The following is a 21,987-nucleotide window of genomic DNA, read 5'->3' on the forward strand; positions in this document are numbered from 1 at the left end:
TGCGCAGACACACACACATGCGTGTGCACATGTGCACACGCATGTTTTATTTTCTCACTGGTACTGACCTACCACACTTACAAAATTTCTACCCACACTAAAAAATAAGGAAAGGAATTTTTTTTTTTAAAAGAAAGGCATTTTATGTAACCATTCAGTGTTTGTTTACCGTGTTCTATTGCTAAGAACTTTTTTTTCCATAATGGAATGTGGTTTTTGTTCACCCATTGCACTAACAAATCTTTCTTTAGTAAGAACACAACAGAACAGGAGCACTACTCTGGAGGGGTTTTAATGTTCCCGAGCTTTGGTTTCTTCACGTGTAAGATGCAGGTCAGTAGAGATTAAAATGAGGTCCTATGGGGGCACCTGGGTGGCTCAGTTAAGTGTCTGCCTTCCGCTCAGGTCATGATCCCGGTGTCCTGGGATGGAGCCCCGAGGAGGGCTCGGTGTTCAGCCGGGAGCCGGCTGGAGAGTCTTACTCTCCCTGTCAGCTGCCTCTGCCGACTCCCTTTCCCCCACTCATGCTCTCTCTCTCACAAATAAATAAAAAATCTTAAAAAATAAAATAAAATGGGGCACCTGGGTGGCTCAGTTGTTAAGCATCCGCCTTTGGCTCAGGTCATGTTCCCAGGGTCCTGGGATCGAGCCCTGCATGGGGCTCCTTGCTTGGCGGGGAGCCCGCTTCTCCCTCTCCTGCTCCCCCTGCTTGTGTTCCCTCTCTCGTTATGTCTTTCTCTGTCAAATAAATAAATAAAATCTCCAAAAAACTAAAAAATACCCCCAAATAAAAATAAAATAAAATAAAATAAGATGAGGTCCTCCGGTGTAGAAGGCTTAGTCCGTTTGGAATGCCAGAACAGAATGCCATAGACGAGGTAGCTTATAAACAATCAGAATTTATTTCCCATAGTTCTGGGGGCTGGGAAGCCCAAGGTCAAGGCCCCACACACGGAGGGTCTGGTGAAGTTCTACTTCCTGGTTCACAGACGGCCGACTTCTCACTGTGTCCTCACATGGTAGGAGGGGTGAGGAGAGGTGAGGGGCGAGGAGCTCTCTGGGGTCTCTCTCATAAGGGGACTAATTCCAGTCATGAGGCTCTGTCCTCACGACCCAACCCCCTTCCGGAAGCCGTACCTCCTAACTCCATCACACTGGGGGTAAGGATTCACCACAGGAATTTTGGGGAGGGACACAGACATTCAGCCCAGAGCACAAGTCAGCACAGTAAAGACACGGACGATGGGTACTATTTGAACATTAATTCAACCGAAATTCAAGTGGAACACCTATAACCCTATGTTTATGCTCTAACTTAAGAAACTTGTTCATTGTCATCCCCTCCCCTGTTAAGCTGGCCTGACAGGCCCACGAAGGTCTGGACTGAGAATCCCCTATATTCTCTCAGTTCCACCCGCTCATTTAACACGTGGGGAAACAGGTCACGGAGTTTGTGAAACTTGCCCAGAGACAGAGAACCGAGATCCCGCACATCTGCATAGACCCGTCACTGAGAAATCTTTCTTTAGTAAGAAATGGTTGCGCTTTGCCAAGTGAAGGACTAGGGCTCTTTTCATGAACACGAACATCTTTGCATTTGTGGGGTCCTTCACGATTTGCTAAGCATGACCTCACCCCGTGACCTAGGTTATTACACTCCATCCACGCGCTTATGATAATGGCCCTTCTTCCCTTCTTGTCTTTGGGAGAGTTTTTGCATTCTCAGACCTGTGCTGCAGCAGCTGTATCCATAAAAAATAACTTAAAAAAAACACACACACAAACACACGCACCTTGAGATGGAATGTGTGCGTATGTCCCTAGCATGTCTCTATGGAAGAAACACCATCACGTCTCCCTGGGTCTCCCGTATAGGCCACACCCGGCAGAGACACCAGCGGGGAGAGAGAATGATCTTTGGTTTGAGAATTCCTGAACGTTACTGACACTTTCGTACTACAGGGCATAGGAACATTGACATTTTCAGGAGGTGTGGCACCATTTATAGATGACCCTTTAATGCGTCTTCATCTGGGGACAGAAAAGGGAGGTCCGCTCGCCGCTCTTTGTGTGGTTTTATGCAATTAAGTCCTTCAAAGAACGAAGAGTGAAATCAAGTCATTTCTCCTCCTGAATTTCTCCTTATTTTTCTTGCTGTGAGGTTCTATATAAATGTACGAGTATCGGGACACTATAAAAGAGAAGGAATATATCCTGCGAGGGAGGACATCAGACAATAAATCCCAAAACACTACGGAAATTAAAAGTCTGAACTTAGGGGAGGGTGGGAGGCAACACGTTCTTTTCACCGAGTCCTTACACAACACGCCACTGTCCTCCAAAGCGGGAATGGAACCAACCAGACCCCCAGCAGCGGGACGGAGCTGGAGTCTTGGCTTCAGACCTGTTACTGTCCCCGGGACTGGACGGGGCATCAAGCGCCTTTTCCGGAATAGGCCAGAGAGGATAAGTCCAGTTGGGTCCGGAAGGCTTCGGTCAGCTCCGCGGCCAGCAGCTCGTGCAGGGACACGCCGTCGTGGGCGTACACCCAGTTCCTCCCCGTCCAGTCGTAGCGCTTGGGGCCGCTGCAAGACAACATCGACACACGGGAAGTCCACGAGGACAGCCCCTGCGCAGAAATGCTGACCCCACAGACGCTGCCCCCAAGAAACTGACCAGAAGGAAGCTCCCGAAGTCAGTTCAACAAGGCGTCCCCCTGACTGCCTGTCTCAGCGTCTTGCTGTGAAGAGGAAGTCCCCATCCATCCCCTGCGACACCTCGACAGAACGATTCTCAAGGCCGGGGAACATCGGAACCCTCTCCATGAGGATTCATAAGTCACATTCGGAGGTTTCACTTTTGGGAACTCACGTAGGATACCTGCTGTGTCAGAGCAGTGTTGTTCAAATCACGGCCATTCGGGTACTACTCACGCGATCTGGCCCTTACCTGTATTATTATTATTATTATTGTTATTATTACTTTAGTACCTTTGTAACATACGCAACCACTACCTCTCCCTACAAAACACTTCATCACCCCAAAAGGGAACTCTGTGCCCATTAAGCAGTCATGCCCTGCCCCCCTACCCAGCTCCTGGCAATCACCTATGCTATTTTTTTTTTCAATATACTTTTTCTTGGGATGTGTGGCTGGCTTGGCTGGGCAACTGCCTTCGGCTCCGGTCATGATCCCAGGGTCCTGGGATCGAGCCCCACCTAGTGCTCCCTGCTCTGTGGGAAGTCTGCTTCTCCCTCTGCCTGCCACTCTCCTCGCTTGTGCTCTCTCTCTCTAACAAATAAATAAATTAAATCTTAAAAAAGAAAAGAAATACAGTCCCATGAAAGGTGATGGCTGGGTTTGAACCCAGGTTCAGGTTTGAACTGATCCACCCAGCCAGCTTGTCCTGTGGTTGCTCCAGAGGTGAAGGATAGGAACGTGCAGTCCTCACGCAGGGCTCTGGTCAGGGCAGGACAACCGTTTGAGGCCAAAGAGAACAGATAATCGGCCCATACAGGACGAAACGCCCAAGTTCAAGTTAATTGGGTCTAAAAAAGCAATGCAATCTGTAAGAGTCTTGCTAGAAGTGGGTGATTTCTGGAATTGTTTGTTGAATTATAACACACCTCCTAGAAGAGGTTGGGGCAAAACAAAGGAGGCGTAACGCTTTGTTTATTTTGAGTAAATAATTTCACACCATGGCATGATAAACAGTACAATAGTAACTGCCTAAAAATGATGTGAACATTGGGGCAGAAGAGGATGAATTTTTTTTTTTTTTGGAAAATTTATTCATTTGAGAGAGAAAAAGAGAGCCAGGGGAGGGGCAGATGGAGGAGAGACTCCCAGACTCCCGCTGAGAGGCCTTGAGGCTTATCACTATGGAGATCAGGACCTGAGCTTAAATCCAGAGTTGGATGCTTAACTGACTGAGCCACCTAGGCGCCCCTATAATTTCATTTTTTAAAAAATGCAGATATCACTGGGTTTTGCAAGAATTGCGTGCTGGTTACATCTGGCCTTTCCCAATGCATACTCAGTCTGTTGTCTTTGGAAGTGCTCCTGAGTGACCCAGGGAGGCTGGTCTGAGAGCTTTAAGTGAGCGTCTCCCTGACCAATTGCAGGCGGGTGAGGCCCCTCTCTCCCTGCACGTTCTCAGGCCTTGAGAAGCAGCGCAGGCGGCCTCCAACGCATGCCTTTATTCCAGGAGACTGAAAGCAGAGCAGTGATAATGGCAGGAGGGACTCGACGCCATGGAGTCCCAGCCTCCGAGGCTCTCCCGGCTCCACAGGGCGCGGGGCTCAGCTGGGCAGAGGGAATCCAACCGGCCCCGAGCGAGCTGCTCGAAACAAACCAGAGGCCAAACTTGAACCTGCTCTGAAGACGCTGTGCAACTTGTTTTGAGGTTGCAGCGTCAAGAGAGGCCTTTTTTTTTTTTTAAAAGATTTTATTTATTTATTTGACAGAGATCGCAAGTAGGCAGAGAGGCAGAGAGAGGGGGAAGCAGGCTCCCCGCCGAGCAGAGAGACCGGTGCAGGGCTCGATCCCAGGACCCCGGGATCACGACCTGAGCCGAAGACAGGGGCTCCAACCCACTGAGCCACCCAGGCACCCCAAGAGCGGCTTTTTAAAAGGCAGGACAAGGACTCACAGAGAGAAACCATCCAGGCCAGGCTCTGCCTAGTTACACACTTTTTGCTTCAGGCCGCAGGATGCGCTTCCAGCGGCCGGACTACCGGTAGGCCGGTTACTGAAGCTGGGTTAACTGTGCTTCGAGGATGGGGTGAGGCTCTCGGACACCCACCCATGAGGTGATGCTCCTTTTAAAGGGTCCACAAAGCCACACCGCACGAGCCCCGAGCAAGGACAGATGTGGACTTCCGGGACGTACCTGGAGGGTGAAGATAACCAGATCTGCTTGTTTGGGGTCTGCTTGTTGATCACGTAGGTTCCCAGATCTCCACCCAGTTTGACTGTCAGCACACCACTCTGGCGGGTCAGGCGGCGACAGCATGCGGGAAAGAGAACAAGACAAAGTGAATCACTCTGTCCCCGGGGCTGCGCATCTGGACACTTAGACGCAACACACACCTCGAAGAACCGTGTTTCGTGTTAGACGTGGCCGATCGCGCGGAAAGCACACTGCTCTGGGTCCGACTATGATGAATCACAGGACCACCTAGACCCCGTGGGGCTTCCCGCATTTCCCGCGGGGCGGGCGAGGCGAGAGTCTCATTTATCCCCTCAGGAGGCACGGAGACAGCAGTGGCTTGTCTGAGGAGCGACAGCCCGTGGGCTGCCTCAGTTCCCTCAAAAGCCCAACCAGAACACACGAGAGGAGGTTAAGAAATGCAGACCCCGGGGGCGCCTGGGTGGCTCAGTGGGTTAAGCAGCTGCCTTCGGCTCAGGTCATGATCTCAGGGTCCTGGGATCGAGCCCCGCATCGGGCTCTCTGCTCAGCGGGGAGCCTGCTTCCTCCTCTCTCTCTCTGCCTGCCTCTCTGCCTGCTTGTGATCTGTCTCTGCCAAATAAATAAATAAAATCTTTAAAAAAAAAAAAAAAAGAAATGCAGACCCCGACTCTGCCGGAGTCCCATGTCAGCCCGAACATCGGACAGGACACGTTCATGACCAAAACAAGGAAAAGAGGCAAAAAAGAAGGAGTGTTCAAACCAGGAGCTCGGCTGGTTTTAGAAGAGCCATAGAGCTCGCTCCGCCCCTGCAAGGAAGATGGAGCTTTGATTTTCAGACCCTCCCCACGCATCTCACAGGCTGCCCTCAAGGGCTTTATTTTCTCTGAATTCTTTAAAAGACTGGTTGGTCCATCCTTGCTCAATAAATGCTCATTTAAATTTGAAAACATTCTTTCAACAAAGGAGCCCTTTACTCCCAAGGTCTGAGGTTTCCTTAGAAGGAGCGGAATATTACAGAAGGGGTTGCGCAGCTCAGTCCCTTTACTGGAGCTGGGGTGCAGGGGGGCAGCCCCTCACTGTTCCCACCCCAGGCACAACCCGCGGAGACAAACCACTGCCTTTCTCTGGGCTTCTAGAGCCCCTGTCCAATCAAGAGGCCCCGAAGGCTTCTGAGAAGACTTTGTGTTTGGTTTGCAAACACAAAGAGCTATTGAAAAGGTAGACGGCAGCGGCAATAATACACAATAATGTAACTGGCAGGCAAGGGAAGACTCTATTGGGTTGTACCTTTTTAAAAAATTTTATCTATTTGAGAGAGAAAGCAAGAGGGAGAAAGCACAAGGTGGGGGGCAGAGGGAGAGGAGGAAGCAGGCTTCCTGCTGAGCAGAGAGCCTGAGGACGCAGGGCTCTATCCCAGGACCCTGGGATCATGACCTGAGCCCAGGGCAGATGCTTAACCCACTGAGCCACCCAGGTGCCCCTGGACAACCACCTTTCATTTACTAAAAATTGTCCTGTGGCACCTGGAGGGCTCGGTTGGCTAAGCATCCAACTTTTGATTTCAGCTCGGGTCATGATCTCAGGGTCGTGAGATCCCCGGTGTCCTCGGGCTCTTTGCTGGGCAAGCAACCTGCTTACAATTCTCTCTCTGCCTCCTTCCCTCTGCCCTCCCCGTCTTTTTCTAAATTTAAAAATTTTTTTCCCTCCCCTCTCTTAAAAAAAGTATCTTAAAACTGCACAGTTTAATAATTTCAGTATTTCACAAAGTGTATTCATAAAGTGTGCAAACTACACTAATTCTCAACTATTTCCACCCCAAAGAGAAACCCCCAGCCATCAGCAGCCCTTCCCCATTCCTTCTCCCCTTCCCCCCCACCGGATCCCTTAGAAACTTCCAAAGCTGCTTTTTCCAGGAGATAGCAGGCTCAGGGGAATGAGACAGAATTGTTTCCTGTTTGACCTACTTACGGTCCCTCAGTGCCCCACTGTGCTTTGCCCCCCACACACGGGGAGGCGCAGGCACTGTGGGGAGGGCAGAGGGTAGGGGGTCTGAGTCTCATCAACCCTGCCACCATCCTCAGGATGACATCTGTGCTGCCTCCTTCAGAGACCCAGGCCAGGATGGAGGGGCACAGGGCCCGGTGGTCAAGGGTTGTGTTCGCTCCTGATCACGGTCACACCCTAGGGCAGGACACCAAATCAGGGACAGCACGTCCAGTCACTGAAAGCCAAATCCAATCTTTCCAACTCAGGATCTTCTGGAATTATTCCAGGGAACGGGCCAGGCATTCACAAAGAGCGTATTAAAAAAGCAGCCATGAGATTTCTTCTAGATGTGAAGACCTCAAGTGTCTCCACCTGGCACCGTCCCTGCAGTGTCCCTCCCCGCACAAGACTGAGACCCCCGCTCAGGAGCCCCTGCCCCCCACCCCATGGCCCCCATTCCTTCCTCCCTGCATCTGAGCTGCCTGCCTGTTTGAGACACCTGCGCCCTCCCCTCCACAACTCGAAGCGCCTTGAGGGCAGATCTGGCTTTCCATCCCAGAACCTTCAGTGTCCAGTAAATCCGCTCTTAGTGCGAGATCCTGGGTGGACACGAAAATACACCCGTGGAGGAATGAACTGAGCCAGTGGTGACCAGAGCTGGTGATAACACATGCGAAGTCGAGGGCAAGTTTACAGAAGGCAGAAAGTCTCAACACTTAGCCAACCCGCCTCCTGTCGGTTGTGCGTGATTATTTTTTCCCATGGAGCCAGAGGCTGTTTCCAGGGGAATCCGGCAGGAGGAGGAAGGAACGGAAGGAAAGGAGAGGAGAGGCCTTACTGGTTCACCGGGAGTTCCTAATGCTCTCGGAACGGTCTGCAAGTACCCAGATGAAGATGGCTTTTTGTTCATCGGTATTATTTCTTAAGAGCCAGTCGGAGGCTGTTCTGGGAGTGTGGGCAGCCTTAAATGCAGGGGCAGGAGGGAGTCAAACTCCTCAACAGCTGCGGCCAGAGGTGCTCGCCGGTCAGAACAGCCCCTGTCCACCGCTGGCGGAGGCTCACTCCCTCCAGCACTATCAGCAACCCCCCCCCCCCAGCTTGTGTCCTCACAGCTCATTCCACAGAGACTGACCCCTACACGATGGCGCGTTGAGTCAGGAGATTTCGGGGATACGTGGCTTCCCACATTCCCAAACCAGCCAGCCCTCTGGAGGAATAAGAATAATGAATGTGAAGCCCTTTTATAATTTAATCCGAATGGAAATTTGGAGACGTAGAGGGATGTCACCCGCTTCCCAGCTAGAGAACCTGCCATTCACAGAAGCGAAGAAGGAGAAAATACAAATCCAGGACGACAGGCTAAACGGTTTTTCTCCGTGTCCAGTACGGTGCTGTGTCCCAGCAGGTATCCGTAACCTGGGACCCGGAGCCCCGCTTCGGGCCTCTGCAGACTGCCCGACCTCAACTGAAACGGTACTCACAGGCGTGCGGGGAAGGTTTTCTTGGGAGAAGGTCCAGGGAAGTTCAAGGAACTTCTACTGTACGGCAGTGACATGCTGACAGCTTAGTGAGTAAAGAACATGACCGCAAACAGATTCTCATTAAAATGTCAAAGAGTCCAGGGCTCCAAGGGCAGGGAGCAGGGGTGGAGAAAACAAAGGAGGCTTGGCAATAACCCCTCGGAGGGCACGGCGCTTCTCACGGCCCTGGATCAGATTTTGCCGGTCAAGTACAGCTGACTCCATGGGTGCTGAGTGACGGCAGGGGCTGTCTGCCCTGGTGGGCAGCCCCCGCCTCCCATGGCAGGGCCAGTGTGGGTGAGGCCTGGACCCAGACCCTGACCCCCCAGATGACGCATTCCACTGACAGAAGACACAACAGCCGGTAGCCACTCACGTCACCCAGTCCCCAGGGAGCAAACTGAACACACGCATTCTTGTGTCTCCCTGAACACTGTTTCCGTTCGTCTGCTTGGCTGGGAGCAAGCAGATCGGACGTCTGTGGTGCTGAGCGGCATCAGTGAGACTGTGTTCTGGAAACGTATGTGGGCCCCATTTCATTTGTATACTGGCCCAACATTTATTAAGTCCCTATCACGTAGCCGGCAGTGTTTCAGGCACTGGGATACCAAGAGCAGACAGTGTCCTGGCTGCCCAGGAACTCAGTGTGGCTGTGGGAGCTGGTGTGTAAACAGTACGCGGCGTGATGGGTGCTCTACAGACTCACCCGCAGAGTGCTGGGCGAGGAAGGAAGCGTGGTATCTGCCTGGAACATCTGGGAGGGCTTCCCAGAGGAGGCAGTGCCCACCTGGACGACAGACTGCACCCCTGGTGTTACAGGTGTTCTGTTGCCTATTATGTAGTTTCAGTAGATTGATTTGTGAAAAGTCTGAGTCAGCTAGCACCTGAGGGACTCTACTCGGGAAATCACCCCCCAGGGTAGACAGCTTTGCAGAGTGCTTTGTAAGAAGCCCCAACAACAGAGTCAGCTACTGGCCTTTTGTTTCTACATCTATATTGGGGCGTTTCCTAACTATAAATGATTTGTTAGAAATCACTTTCCCCTGGTGAGAAGAATGGTAACTTAAGGTACATGGGCTGGTTGGAAAAATACAGGTGCCTCTTCCCTTTGCAGGAATGGCTTACGGGACCTGGAAACCCCAGCAGCTGGGTCACTCTTCAGAGAGACACTGCGGGTAGCATTCAGGTAAGATCCTGTGACCCACCATTGAGCAGGAACTTTTTTTTCCTTTTTGAAGATTTATTTATTAGAGAAAGAGCAAGAACAGCGGGGAGGGGCAGAGGGAAAGGGAGAGAGAAAATCTCAAGCAAACTCCTTCCTGAGTGCAAGCCTGATGCGGGGCTCGATCCCAGGACCCTGAGATCATGACCTGAGCCGAAACCAACAGTCAGCCACTCAACCGACTGAGCCACCCATGCACCCCTGAGCAGGAGCCTTTGCTGCTGGATTCCCCTGGAGGTGGGGGGGATGGGGGCATGGGGTAGTAAACAGAATCCAGCTGCTAGGACACTGGCACACTTGCTTGTAATGAAACACTCATGCAAAAATACTTGAGTCACTACGTATTCTCACTAATCTTACAAGAACAAGTGGTGTCACTGTATTTGTGGCATGTTAATGAAGGTTTGCACGTATCCTGAGATTTGGTTTCCCTGTAAGTCTAGTCAGCCCCTGGTAGGGAGACTGGGGGAGAGGAGACCTGTGACTCTCCCAGCTCCATCATCCCACAGTCCGTATGGGCTCGCCAACAGCTTGCCTTCTGAGGCTGTCTGCAGAAGCCCTTCAATGCCCTGCCGCAGTGATGCTCCCAGCAGTCACGGAACCCACCTGGAAGGAAGCCAACCCTTTCTTGCCCCATTGCCTTCATTTTGACCTCCACGTCCCTCGCTGTCCTTACAACCAGGCTTGAAATCTTCCAGACTCTGATACCTGCTCCGTCTGATGGGGTCCCTTCCGTCCACAGTAATACCCAACACCATTTCTATCACATTAGCCTGACAGCTGGTTGTCCTAACAATTCCCCTTCATAGCATTTCTGACTATTAATTAATTGCCATCAAGAGGATTAATCTCCGTGGGGGATTTTTCTGGCAAAAAAGGAGCTGCTCCCTAAGGGGGAAACAGCATTCTAAAGGCAAGGAGGGGGGCGCCTGGGTGGCTCGGTGGGTTGAGTGTCTGCCCTCGGCTTGGGTCATGATCCCGGGGTCCTGGGATTGAGCCCCGCATTGGGCTCTCTGCTCAGCAGGGAGCCTGCTTCCTCCTCTCTCTGCCTGCCTCTCTGCCTACTTGTGAGCTCTCTGTCAAACAAACAAACAAACAAATAAATAAAATAAGGCAAGGGGGGACTCATGTCTGCCACCTGGTGGCCAGTCGAGGTAGAGCAGCACTCCCCGGGCTTCAGGGCTCTGTGGCTCCCCCTAGCGGCACTGAGGATCATCTGAGGAGTGATTATAAAAACTTTAAAAAAACTCCCCTGGCCGGCCAGGTATACTCCCAGACCAACTAAAGAAAAATCTCTAGGGTTGGAACCCAGGGTGCACATTAGAATCTCAGGTGAGCTTTTCCAAAAATATGCTTCCTGAGAGTAGACCCCGACCCGCAGGTCAGAATCTCCCAGAGCTGGGGCCGCTGTCCGAGTGCTGGGAACACAGCCGGCTTAAGGACCAGTGGTTCGGTTCTGCCTGCAGGACAGTCATCCTGCCAGACAAACACAGGCCTGGGTCCCCCCCGGCTTACCTCACGGGTCCTGAGTGGAGCTTGAGAACCTGTACTTTTAAGCAGAAACGGGGCTCACAGAGGTCGTGACTTGCCCAAGGTTACAAGCCTGGAGGGGCAGGGCTGGAACTCCAAGGCCAGTCTTTGGGTCTCCCCCTTGCCCCCCACCCCGGAACCATATGCGGTTGGATGCTTAACTCCACTGGAGGGAATTCTCTGTCGTAGTGAGCTAGAATTCTTAGGAGGGAACAGAAAATGTAAGAAAATAAGCAAAAAGGTACCCCAAACGAGACATCATAGTCTTCGAACGTGTAAGGTTTGTCTGCGAGGTCTTCAAAGAACTCTGCTAAGGAGTCTAGTGTCTTCTCAGCCAGTCTTTCATAGGTGGTCTCATCCAGAGAGCTGCAGGGAAACACCAAAACCCCCAAAACACATTTATACCAAACTGCTCCATTTTATTAATGTCAAACCTACATATCTATTTATTTCCTTATTTAGTTTATTTTTAGTAAATACAACCAATGTGGGGCTTGAACTCACGACTGGGGGATCAAGAGTCACATGTTCCACAGACTGAGCCAACCAGGTGCCCTGAAACATCAACTTTTTATTCACATTTGAAAAATTCATGGGAAATTCATGTGCAGACAAAAAAAATTAATCAGCATGAAAGAGTTTATATAGGGGCACCTGGGAGGCTCAGTCAGTTGAGCCTCTGCCTTTAGCCTGGGTCATGATCCTGGTCCTCGGATGGAGCCCTTTGTTGCCTCCCTGCTCAGTGGGGAGCCTGCTTCTTGCACTCCCCCTGCTTATGCCCACTCTCTCTCTGTCTGTCAAAAAAATAAATGAATAAAAAATCTTAAAAGAAAAAGAAAGAGTTTATAAAGAAGGAAACCTTTCTTCCCAAATAAGCAGCCCCGACCAGCAGAGTAAACTACGAATAACAGTCTCTTCTGTATCTGTCCAGAATTTTACATTCTTTTTTAATATGGAAATTGAAGCACCTTACAGTTTTTAATATATCCTGGAAATTGTTCTATATTAGCATATACATATTTTCATGGTATTTTATTTCATATTATTTATTCAACCTGACCCCTTCAGCTGGACATTATGCTTACTAAAATTGCTTATATCATGATTAAAATTATTTTGGGCGTTTGCCCAACAAAGTGGGAGAAAATATTTATATTACATGTATCTGAAAATGGGCTTATTTCCAGAATATATAAAGAACTAAAAAAAACAAAAACAAAAACAAAAATAAAAAACTACAAGTCAATAAGAAAAAGAAAACCCAGTAGAAAAAATGGGTACAATGCTTGAACAGATATCATTTTTAAAAAGATATCCAAAGGGCCAGTGAACACATAACAAGGGGTATAACTTTATTAATCTTCAGGAAAATACACTGTAAAAAATTCACGAGATACCACCAGAATGGTTAAAATGAAAGAGATAATAGCAAGAGCTGGCCCAGAAGCGAAGCAAACCTTCTCCATAGGGTGAAGGGTAGGGGGTGGGGTGGTGTGTGTGTGTGTGTGTGTGTGTGTCAGAAGAGCTACTCCTAGACCTCGAGAGGGGACTGCATGTCACCTGGAAATCTTGGCCTTTGAGGTGGATGAGACCATATGGGCCTGTGATGGCAGCCCTGGGGTTAGGGGCTCATGTATTGTGTGTGTGTGTGTGTACGGAGGGTCTACGCAGACACCAGTGGTGGCAGGAGGAGACTGTAGCAATGCCAGGGAGCTGTGCACAGAACACACGGCTTCCTTCCAGGACACCCACCAGGCTAGATCTCCCAGCATCCCTTGCAGTCAGCTGGGGTCATGTGACCAAGCCCCCCCCCCCCCGCCCCAAATCGGAGGGAGGGACAAGTGCCACTTCCCAGACTTTCTGTGGAATGGAACCTGGGCGGGGTGACCGGGCTCCCACCGTGTAGGGGACACAAGGGATGGGAAGGCGGCAGGACCTCGGTGAATCCCTGCACGGAGGCACGCCCACCCTGGACCGTGGGGACACAGGGCCCAGCCTGGACCGTGGGGACACAGGGGCGCCGACAGCTGCTGGCTCGAGCCATTACAGCGGTGGGTCTCCCCGTTATGGAGGCCTGGCGGACCCCACCCAACTCCTGAGTCATCAACGAGAGTCACAACAGAACTCTGGAAACCACGTCATGTCCAGCAGTGGGGGCCAGGTGGAGTGAACTAGGATACGTCCATAAAGCTTAGTATTATTTCATTAAAACAGTGCAGTAAAGGGGATTGTGAGTGGCTCAGTCCGTTACACATCTGACTCTTGATCTCAGCGCAGGGCTCCGTCTCAGGGCCGTGAGTTCAAGGCCCATGCTGGGCTCGGCACTGGGCGTGGAGCCTGCTTAAAAATAAATACATCAATAAACTAATAGAGTAGATAGTTGGCGAATGGAAAGATGCTTATGAGTGCTAGGAGAAAACAGGTTTTGGAGGGGATGGGCTCCTTTATTTTATTTATTTATTTTTTAAATTAAAGATTTTATTTATTTATTTGACAGAGAGAAATCACAAGTAGGCAGAGAGGCAGGCAGAGAGAGAGAGAGAGGAGGAAGCAGGCTCCCTGCTGAGCAGAGTGCCCGATGCGGGACTCGATCCCAGGACCCTGAGATCATGACCTGAGCCGAAGGCAGCGGCTTAACCCACTGAGCCACCCAGGCGCCCCTCCTTTATTTTATTTTATTTTTTTAAAATCAGTAAGAGAAATGGAAAAAAATTTTAAAAAGCTAATAGAAGTACGAGCAGGTATGCACAGCTGTGTACTGAGAGAGAGGAGGAGGGGGGTGGGGGGCAGGGCTCTCTGAGGCGGAAGGGGCTTTAGCTTACCCAGGGTCGCCCGCCGTTCCTGCTGGTCTCACAGTCACCCAGCACACACTCTGCTTTTTGACATTCACCATCTGATCAAGGCGGTGGAGGCTCAGACTCTAAAAGCCAAAGTGAAGAAGCACGTTACTGTTTTTCTGTGCATTACAGTCCCCGAACGTGTGGCTTAAATATCACTACTCCTGCATTTGAGAATAAACCACGTTCAATTTTTCCAGGATTGTTTCTGGAATGTTTCTGCCTCATTTTGATGCATTACCTTGTGTTCTCTCAGGCTCTCTCTAAGGCTGTGCGGTCCAATAGAATAGCCCTGAGCCACAGGCAGCTAATTTACATTTAAATTTATTGTCATTTCCCATCACTTCCCACTAAAATTTGAGTGAGGGACAAGCACCACTTCCCAGACTCCCATGTTCTGGAAGGCCACGTTTCACGTGTCCTGTGGCCTCACATGGCCAGTGACACATAGAACATTGTCACCATCACGGGAAGCTCTGTGGGCAGCACTGCTCCAGGCTATTTGAGGTATGCGGTGGCTAGCACAGGCCAGGTGCATGGAAGCACCTGCAAGGCTCCTGGAATTTGACGAGTGTAGGCAAGCGGCCGATGTCTGCTGTGGTCCAAAAGAGGGGACCAGACTGCACATGGACAGGTCTTGTTAACATGATCTGTGGGAGATGATGTGACCTGTCGATTTCTTCCGGCACATAACTGGAAGAGGGTCTAGGCGCTCGTCTCTAGGGCTGCCAGCTCCACTGACCAGCTGGAGAGACAGATGACATAACCAGAGGACAGCGACAAACACCGAGGGGACCCTGGCTGAAGGACCTGCCCCAGTGAGGGAGGGGACAGAGCCTGTAAAGGAGAGAAAAGTGGAGATGGCAGGGGAGAGGATGGAGAGGTGGCCCCAGGGCCTTATGAAGGCACTCAGCTGGACTTCATCCTGGGAAGGCACCCAAGGGCTGAAAGGGGTTGGCGGTTAAGATTCACCTTCTCTAAAGGTCACTCTGGCGCAGGGCTCCAGGGCCATTGTTCTCTTGAGCTACCGGTGCCCTTGGCAAGCTCAGAAAGGAGAAGGCAGAGGGCATGGGGCTGAGAAGTGAGCATAAGAGGGGGAACAGGGGTACAGAGCACAGAGAGTGTGATTTTAAAAGGCTGGCTCTGAAGGAGAAGCAGAGAGCCAGCTTGATAACCAGTTATTGCTACTGCACATTCTAGAGTGTTCCCTATTGCTGGGTATTGATAGTCTTGATAGAAATGGATGTGGTCAGTTCTCATTACAAGCCTGTGAAGCAAGTACTGTTATTATAGTGGTTCTTCTCAACAGTTTGGTCTATAAAGTCACCATGAACAGGAGGTTCGTGAAATGCTCCTATGGGAAAATATAGGTGTAGGTTCCTGCAGGCTTCAGGTCACGTGTGACCAAGGGATCTGTACATAACCTCGTTTACAGGAGTCTCTGTTTAAAGACACCTTGTTAATATCCATTGTTGATCCATGAAACTGAGCTCAGGGCCACCAGTGCCGTAACTGAGGCCTGAAGAAGGCTGATCTAGCACACGTGTTTTGTTGGTAAGGCCCATAACAGCCTTCCTGTGCTCAGACCACTAGACAGCATGTAGGCAGTACGCTCCCGGGCCATGTTAAATAGCGAAATCACCAAGCGGAAACACAAAAATGCAAATAGTGTGCCACAGAATAGATGGTGGAAAGGACACTTGTTGACCCCGCGGGGGCCGAGAGAAGGCAGAGTGTCACCTTGTTTGACCTCAGTGGCAACACACAAGCATGGGGAGCTCCTCAGTTTTTGCTGCTCTGTGTGTGTGTCTGAGAGTAACATCAAATCTACTTTGGGTATTGATTCTGGGGTTACAGATAAATTTTACTGAATAGGTGAATTCCCGAGTCCAGGATCCATGAAATGCAAGGAGAGACGGTATTTGTATTTTATGGATGAAGAAACAGAGCAAATCACTCAGATACACAGATGCAAAGTAGAGGACCCAGGATCTGAACCCACACTGTCTGGCCCCAGGGTCCAGGCCACAAAGAAAAGAATCACACACCTGGGAGTCATTCAGGGTTTTGGACATGGAAGGGAAGTTCGAGAACTAGAGGCTCAGAGTTTCCCTCCTCTCCAGGATCCTGGCCTCTCAAATCCTGGCTGTCGTAGTCTGACACCTTTGCACAGCCTTTTTTCTGTTTCAGTTTTGGTTTTGACTCTTGTATCTTGAATGGCTGTTCTTGGTGGAAGGTTTGTTCTGCTGCAAGTTACAGCCGGAAGTAGAAGTCTACATGCGGCCATTTTTTTTTTTTTAAATTTTTTTTCCCAATTTATTTATTTTCAGAAATACAGTATTCATTATTTTCTCACCACACCCAGTGCTCCATGCAAGCCGTGCCCTCTACAATACCCACCACCTGGTACCCCAACCTCCCACCCCTCCGCCACTTCAAACCCCTCAGATTGTTTTTCAGAGTCCATAGTCTCTCATGGTTCACCACTCATGCGGCCATTTTTAATCATCAAAGGAACCAATGCCAAAGACTCCTTGCTGGTCTCTTACCCATTCTCCCCGAGCTAACATTCCCTGGTACCTGCTTACCCTTTCTGAGCCCCCGAAGGCAGGGGTCATGGTACCTAACACACAGACCAGTGATGAGCCTTCGACAGGAAGACACGAATACCCCAAACACAGGGCCAGAAGGTGTCTGGTCAATTTTGGTTTTGGAGCACGTCAACAGGAGTGCGGACAGGCAGAAGGGGAGGCCTGGCCTGGCTGGCTAGCAAGGAGGCCAGCCCTCACCCCAGGATCCCCTTGGCAAAGCACAAAGCTGGAAATGCTGGAAAGGTGAGTCAAGTCTCACCCACCACTGGGGGGAATGAACTGGTGCAACCACTCCTGGCATCAAATGAGTTATTTGCTGGCCCCGCACCTAGCAATGCTGTTCTTAGGAATTCGGCCACAAAGAACCTCTGTCCATGCATAGCAATGCCTACAGGAACACCATGGTGACGGCAGCATCATGGTGGTCACCTGGATGTCACCAGGAGAATGGACAGGGCATGATGTGGTCACCCAACGGGATACTACCCAGCCGAGAAAACGCGTAAATGACAACTGAGTGCGTCAGTGTCAATGAGCCTCAAAAACAACACTGAACACGAGACACAAGTCATGGTACAATAAACGCAGCAGAATGTTTTCTATCAATAGCACGTGCTTTAGGGAGACATACATAGTGGGTGACACTCTAGGAAAAGGAGGGGATGCCTGACAGAATTCAGGAAAGCAGATTCCCCTCAGTGAGGCCCGGTGGTCATCGGGAGAGCCCCAGAGCCTTCCAGGGGACAGATAATCAGTCTCTTAATCTGGTGGTGAGAATGTGGCAGTGTGTTATTAATCTTTAAATGGTACAGTTTTGTTTTGTTTTTAAGATGTATTTATTTGACAGACAGAGATGACAAGCAGGCAGAGAGGCAGGCAGAGAGAGAGGAGGAAGCAGGCTCCCCACTGAGCAGAGAGCCCGATGTGGGGCTCGATCCCAGGACCCTGAGATCATGACCTGAGTTGAAGGCAGACGCTTCACTGACTGAGCCACCCACGTGTCCCATGAATTTGTTTTTTCAGTTGCAAATTTTATAAAATATAAATCAACCACTTCCACAACAAGTTCAGTTTAACATCTGAGCTTACGTGTGCTGATGTGAAATACACACTAGATCTGGATGAATGAGTACAAAAAAGGCTGTTAGCTCAATGATTTTTTAGTATTGATTACATGTTAAGATGATAATATTTGGAAAAACTAGATTACATAAATGTACTGTTGAAAAAAAATTTTTAAACGAAGCTCTAGGCCCAGCATGGGTTTGAACTCATGACCCAGATCGTGTGTCTCATGCTCTACCAGTTGAGTCAGCAAGGCACCCCTCTGTGGTGTTGAAATTAATTTCCCCTATTTCTTTTTACTTTTTCAATGTAGCTGCTAGACAGTTTAGAAGGACACAGGCAGCTCCCATTCTGTTTCTTTTGGATGCTGCTGGAGAAGTAGGAGTAGGAATAGGGGATAGAGAAAATAAGGGTAGGGATGACGCCCCCATAATGAACTCAGGTCTTGATGGGTTCTGGAGTACAGGGACATTGGGGGGGTCAATCTGAGGACAGATAAGACCTTGAAAAAATTAAACATGGTGGTCCCAGTTGCCCCTATCATCCACCCAGCTCGGCAAGTACTGGAGATGGTTGAGGGCCCTGTTTTACAAAGATCAACAAACCCGATTAATTTTACTATGATAGAGGAGGCCCAAATGGGGGACTCAGGTTAACTACCTCCCAGCCTCCTATGACTCCTAATTCCAGTGTGTGTCGGGTGCCCACCTCCTGATGGCAGCTCTCCGTTGGGCATGCTTCTGAATCAGCAGCCCACAACAGCCACAGGTACCATCCCAAAGACCATGCCGTATCTTGTCACTGTCCTCAGTTACAAACTGCTGGCAACCCACGGCCTGCACCAGCAGGGGTGGGAGTGCAAGCCAGGGCAGCTCCAGGTGTGAGCAGCACAGAAGGACAGGGGTAGTAATGTCTCTGTTCTGCACTTGGGCATCCTAGTAACAGAATGGCCTTAACTGCTGGTATTTCCCAAGAAGCCAAGGGACCCAGTATCAAGGGCCCAAGTTTGAGTGTTGGCAACCAATCCTAACTTTCCTTCGAACACCGCCAAATTATAGAGCGGTCAAGTCTAAAGTCCAAATTTCAGCGCTCCAGGGACAATCTGGGTTGGGTTTCCCCTGCCTCCTCCACCACGGGCGGCCCAGGCAGCGTGCCAACCACTCAGCATCCTGTATCCGCCCGCCTTCTCCGCCCAGGTCTGCTTCTCCGTGGGGAATGCCCTTCCCTGCTCTCTTGCCACCTTCAAGACCCGGTTTAGGTCTGCCTTCAGTTCAGGCCATCATCCCAGGGTCCTGGGATGGGGCCCTGCATGGGGCTCCCTGCTCAGCAGGGAGTCTGCTTCTCGCTCGGCCCCTACCCGCTTGTGCTCTCTTTCTCAAACAAATAAAATCTTGGGGGTGGGTGGGAAGACCCTGATTAAACATCGCGTCCTCCCCCGCTGTGAGTCTTCCTCAACCCCACCCCCATTCTTTGGGCTTTCTCCTTTCAGGTCTTGGAGTGACTGGGTCAGATGCTTTGCAGCCCCCAGGGGAGAAAAGGGAATTAACTTCTAGGGCTGAAGACTCTGTATTACGTTAATCATGCGTAATCCTCCCAACAGCTCCGCAAAATGTAACCTTTCATGTCTTTAGGGAAAAGGAAGCCACGCCTCGGAGAGGTTCCAGATCCCCGAGGTCACACAGCTCTGCTGAACTTGGGAGGCCAGGCCCGGTCATTCTCCAAAAAGCTGCCAAAAGCTTTGCTGCTCTAGTTACTGTGCTCCGAGCCTCGACGTTTCCACCGTGCTCGAAGGAAGCGTTTCGTTCCTAAAAGCCCACGCGTGGAACCATCGCTCTAGGATTCTACATATTACTACCCTATACCATTATGTTGGTATGTGTACTGTTTTATTCTACTTACGTGTATTTACCCACCACATTAACATCTGTGTCCTACACACACATATGCATGCTACAGTACCTAGGGCAGTACCTAGTATCCCTTAAATTGAAGTTCGGGCAAAGGGAAGTGGAGAGCTCGGCGACCACCACGGATCCCCGAGATCGGGTCCCCGGCCACTTCCCGTGCGCTGCGTCGCCCCCCGCAGTTACACTGCACTGCCCTTTTCACCCGAAAGCACAGGCCGGTGCAAACGTGACCGCGGGGAAACAGAAGGCCCAGTGCGCGGCCGCGCGCCGGGCGGGGAGCAGCGCGCTCCGCCGCCCGGCAGGCTACCAGCAGAGCGCGGCCCCGGTGCGCGGCCCCGCCGGAGCGGAGTGGACGCGCGTGCCCGCAGCGTCCCCAGCGTGCGCGGCCTCTCCCTGCCGGCGTGCGGCCCGGACGGCTGCGCGGCGCGGGTACTCACGGCGTGGCTGGGTACGCGGGTGGCTCCGGTCCCGACGCGCAACCCCCGGCGGCCGTAGAGCGGGGCGTTCCTGGTCGGCCCCCGGGTCCCGGCGCCGGCCGGGGCCGAGCCCGGGGGCGCCGAGCGGAGCAGGAGGCCGGCGGCCGCGCGGCGCCCGAACGTCCACATGCTGCTCCCAGGCTGCGGCCGCTCCGCCCTCTCGCTCCGGGGACGCCGCGGCGACACCTGGTGGCCACGGGGGGCAGGCGCCGCGGTTCGGCTCCGCGCTCCGGTCCCCTCTTCCGTTCACTGTGGGAAATGGCCCGAGGTTAGACCTCAGGGAGAACTTCCCAGCATTCCGCCCTCTCCGTATTGGACGCAGATGGGGTGCGCGCTCGGTGCGAAGCCCAGGGCCTGCTCCTTGGGCCACGTGTGAATGCGTGATGACCCGCGGCTGCAGAACTGTGTCTGGGAGGGATTTGCCAGCTGCGGCTGCGGGCTTGCTGGGAACCCGACGGCCCGCAGGTCTGCGGCTTGGCTGCAGGAGGTTGTAGCCCTTAGGAGCGGGCAGGCAGGGGAGGGATTGCCTGGTTTACATCCGAACTCTGTACTTCGTAGCTGTGTGACCAGGGGGCAAGTTAACTCACTTCTCTGTGCCTCATCTATAAAACGGAGGTTTTTTTTTTTTTTTTAAACTCCAGGGTTGTTTTAAGGATTAAATGAGTTAATCTAGGCAAAGTGTTTTTTTAGAACCTGCCTGCTAGGTGTATGGTATTAAGCTGTTTTTGTTGTTGTTTAAGATTTTATTTATTTATTTATTTGAGATAGTGAGAGAACACAAGCGGGGAGCAGAGGGAGAGGGAGAAGCAGGCTCCCCACTGAGCAGGGAACCAGTCTTCAGGGAATCCCAGGACCTGGGGATCACGAACTGAGCCAAAGGCCGATGCTCAGCCCACTGAGCCACCTGGGCACCCCAATTATGAACTTGTTAATACGCTATAGGTAAAAGACCATTTTACTTACGTTGTGTTTTGCAGAGGAATGCAAATTGTGAACTATTCATATTTTATATAGGCTTGAGAAAATACTACCTGTGCATTCCAGAGAATATAATTTTTATGGAGGTGTTAGTGGACAGAGGAGATAGTTTGCGCTGAAGTTTTTCCAAAGCCACCTTGGTCCTTGGTGAATAGTAGAGATAGGACGCCAAGTATAAATGTGTGGGACACTAAATGACAAGTGTCAAAGAAGAACAGAAACTATTGGATATCACCACTGAGGGGGAGGGTATGTACTGCTAGGGGTGGGGACAATCAAGGAAGTCTTCATGGAGGAAGTGGCATTTGCACAGGCCCTTGAAAAAACACTGCAGAGGAGGTGGGATCTGATTGGTTGTCAGAGGGGTAATCCGGGGCGTTTTTTTGGATGAGAGACATTTTTTTGCCTTCAGCTAACCCTAAGTCATTTATTGAGCACCTGTTATGTATATGCCCAGCCTGGAGAAGCCGTTCTCCCCTGTAAATTATCTGGCGATACACTGGAAGGTTAAAACAAAGTGGGGGTAGGGGCGCGTGTGTGCTATTGGCATCCAGTGAGTAGAGCCCAGGGGTGTGTTAGATAATGTGCTATAGACAGGATGGCCCCCTACAACACAGAATTACCCAGTACAAAATGGTCATGGTGCCAGGGCCCAGAAGCCCTCCCTAGAGGCAAAGGGAAATGTTTTGGTTGCCCGCCACAGCCCCAGGTCCTACCACACTAATAGTGAGGCCTGTCGCACACCCTCAGAAGTGCATTATATACTTGGGGAGTTGCACTATGATTAGCATGCTTAGTGTGCTCTGGCATAGAAAAGGCCCCGGCCCATTCCCTGCAAAATTGGTATCTTTTCAGCCAAGGAGGCGGGCTCAGAGTAGCAGAGCTGACAACAGGAAGGCCTCCCAGGAATCTGCTTCTCAGTTGCACTGAGAAGACGGATACTGTGTGATTTCACTCATATGT

At 51.1% G+C, this 21,987-nt stretch overlaps 1 protein-coding gene and 1 long non-coding RNA gene across 2 annotated transcripts in view; one reads left to right on the forward strand and one right to left on the reverse strand.

Moving 5' to 3' along the window:
- LOC122917721 overlaps positions 1-21,987 on the forward strand; it is an 85,762-nt gene that overhangs the window by 46,049 nt on the left and 17,726 nt on the right. The window contains exons 2-3 of the long non-coding RNA XR_006386445.1: positions 9,533-9,604; positions 19,295-19,535. This is a non-coding gene — a long non-coding RNA (uncharacterized LOC122917721). The remainder of the gene's footprint in view (positions 1-9,532; positions 9,605-19,294; positions 19,536-21,987) is intronic.
- Positions 880-20,175, reverse strand: FXN (frataxin). Its single transcript, XM_044265939.1, has 5 exons — positions 20,008-20,175; positions 13,993-14,090; positions 11,416-11,536; positions 4,892-4,989; positions 880-2,585 (listed from the first exon to the last, which is right to left on the reverse strand). The coding sequence occupies exons 1-5, from the start codon at positions 20,173-20,175 to the stop codon at positions 2,435-2,437; spliced, it is 636 nt and encodes a 211-aa protein (XP_044121874.1). The 3' UTR covers positions 880-2,434.

This window comes from Neovison vison, chromosome 9, assembly GCF_020171115.1.
Source record: "Neovison vison isolate M4711 chromosome 9, ASM_NN_V1, whole genome shotgun sequence".
Taxonomy (NCBI): domain Eukaryota; kingdom Metazoa; phylum Chordata; class Mammalia; order Carnivora; family Mustelidae; genus Neogale; species Neogale vison.

Excerpts from the sequence above, each read along its gene's own strand:
- FXN (XM_044265939.1), bottom strand. The coding sequence starts at position 20,175 with ATGTGGACGTTCGGGCGCCGCGCGGCCGCCGGCCTCCTGCTCCGCTCG. Across the intron at positions 11,537-13,992 it reads GGAACGGCGGGCGACCCTGG|CTCTCTGGATGAGACCACCT; the intron begins GTAAGCTAAAGC and ends GTTTCCCTGCAG. Across the intron at positions 4,990-11,415 it reads ACTATGATGTCTCGTTTGGG|AGTGGTGTGCTGACAGTCAA; the intron begins GTACCTTTTTGC and ends CTGACCCGCCAG.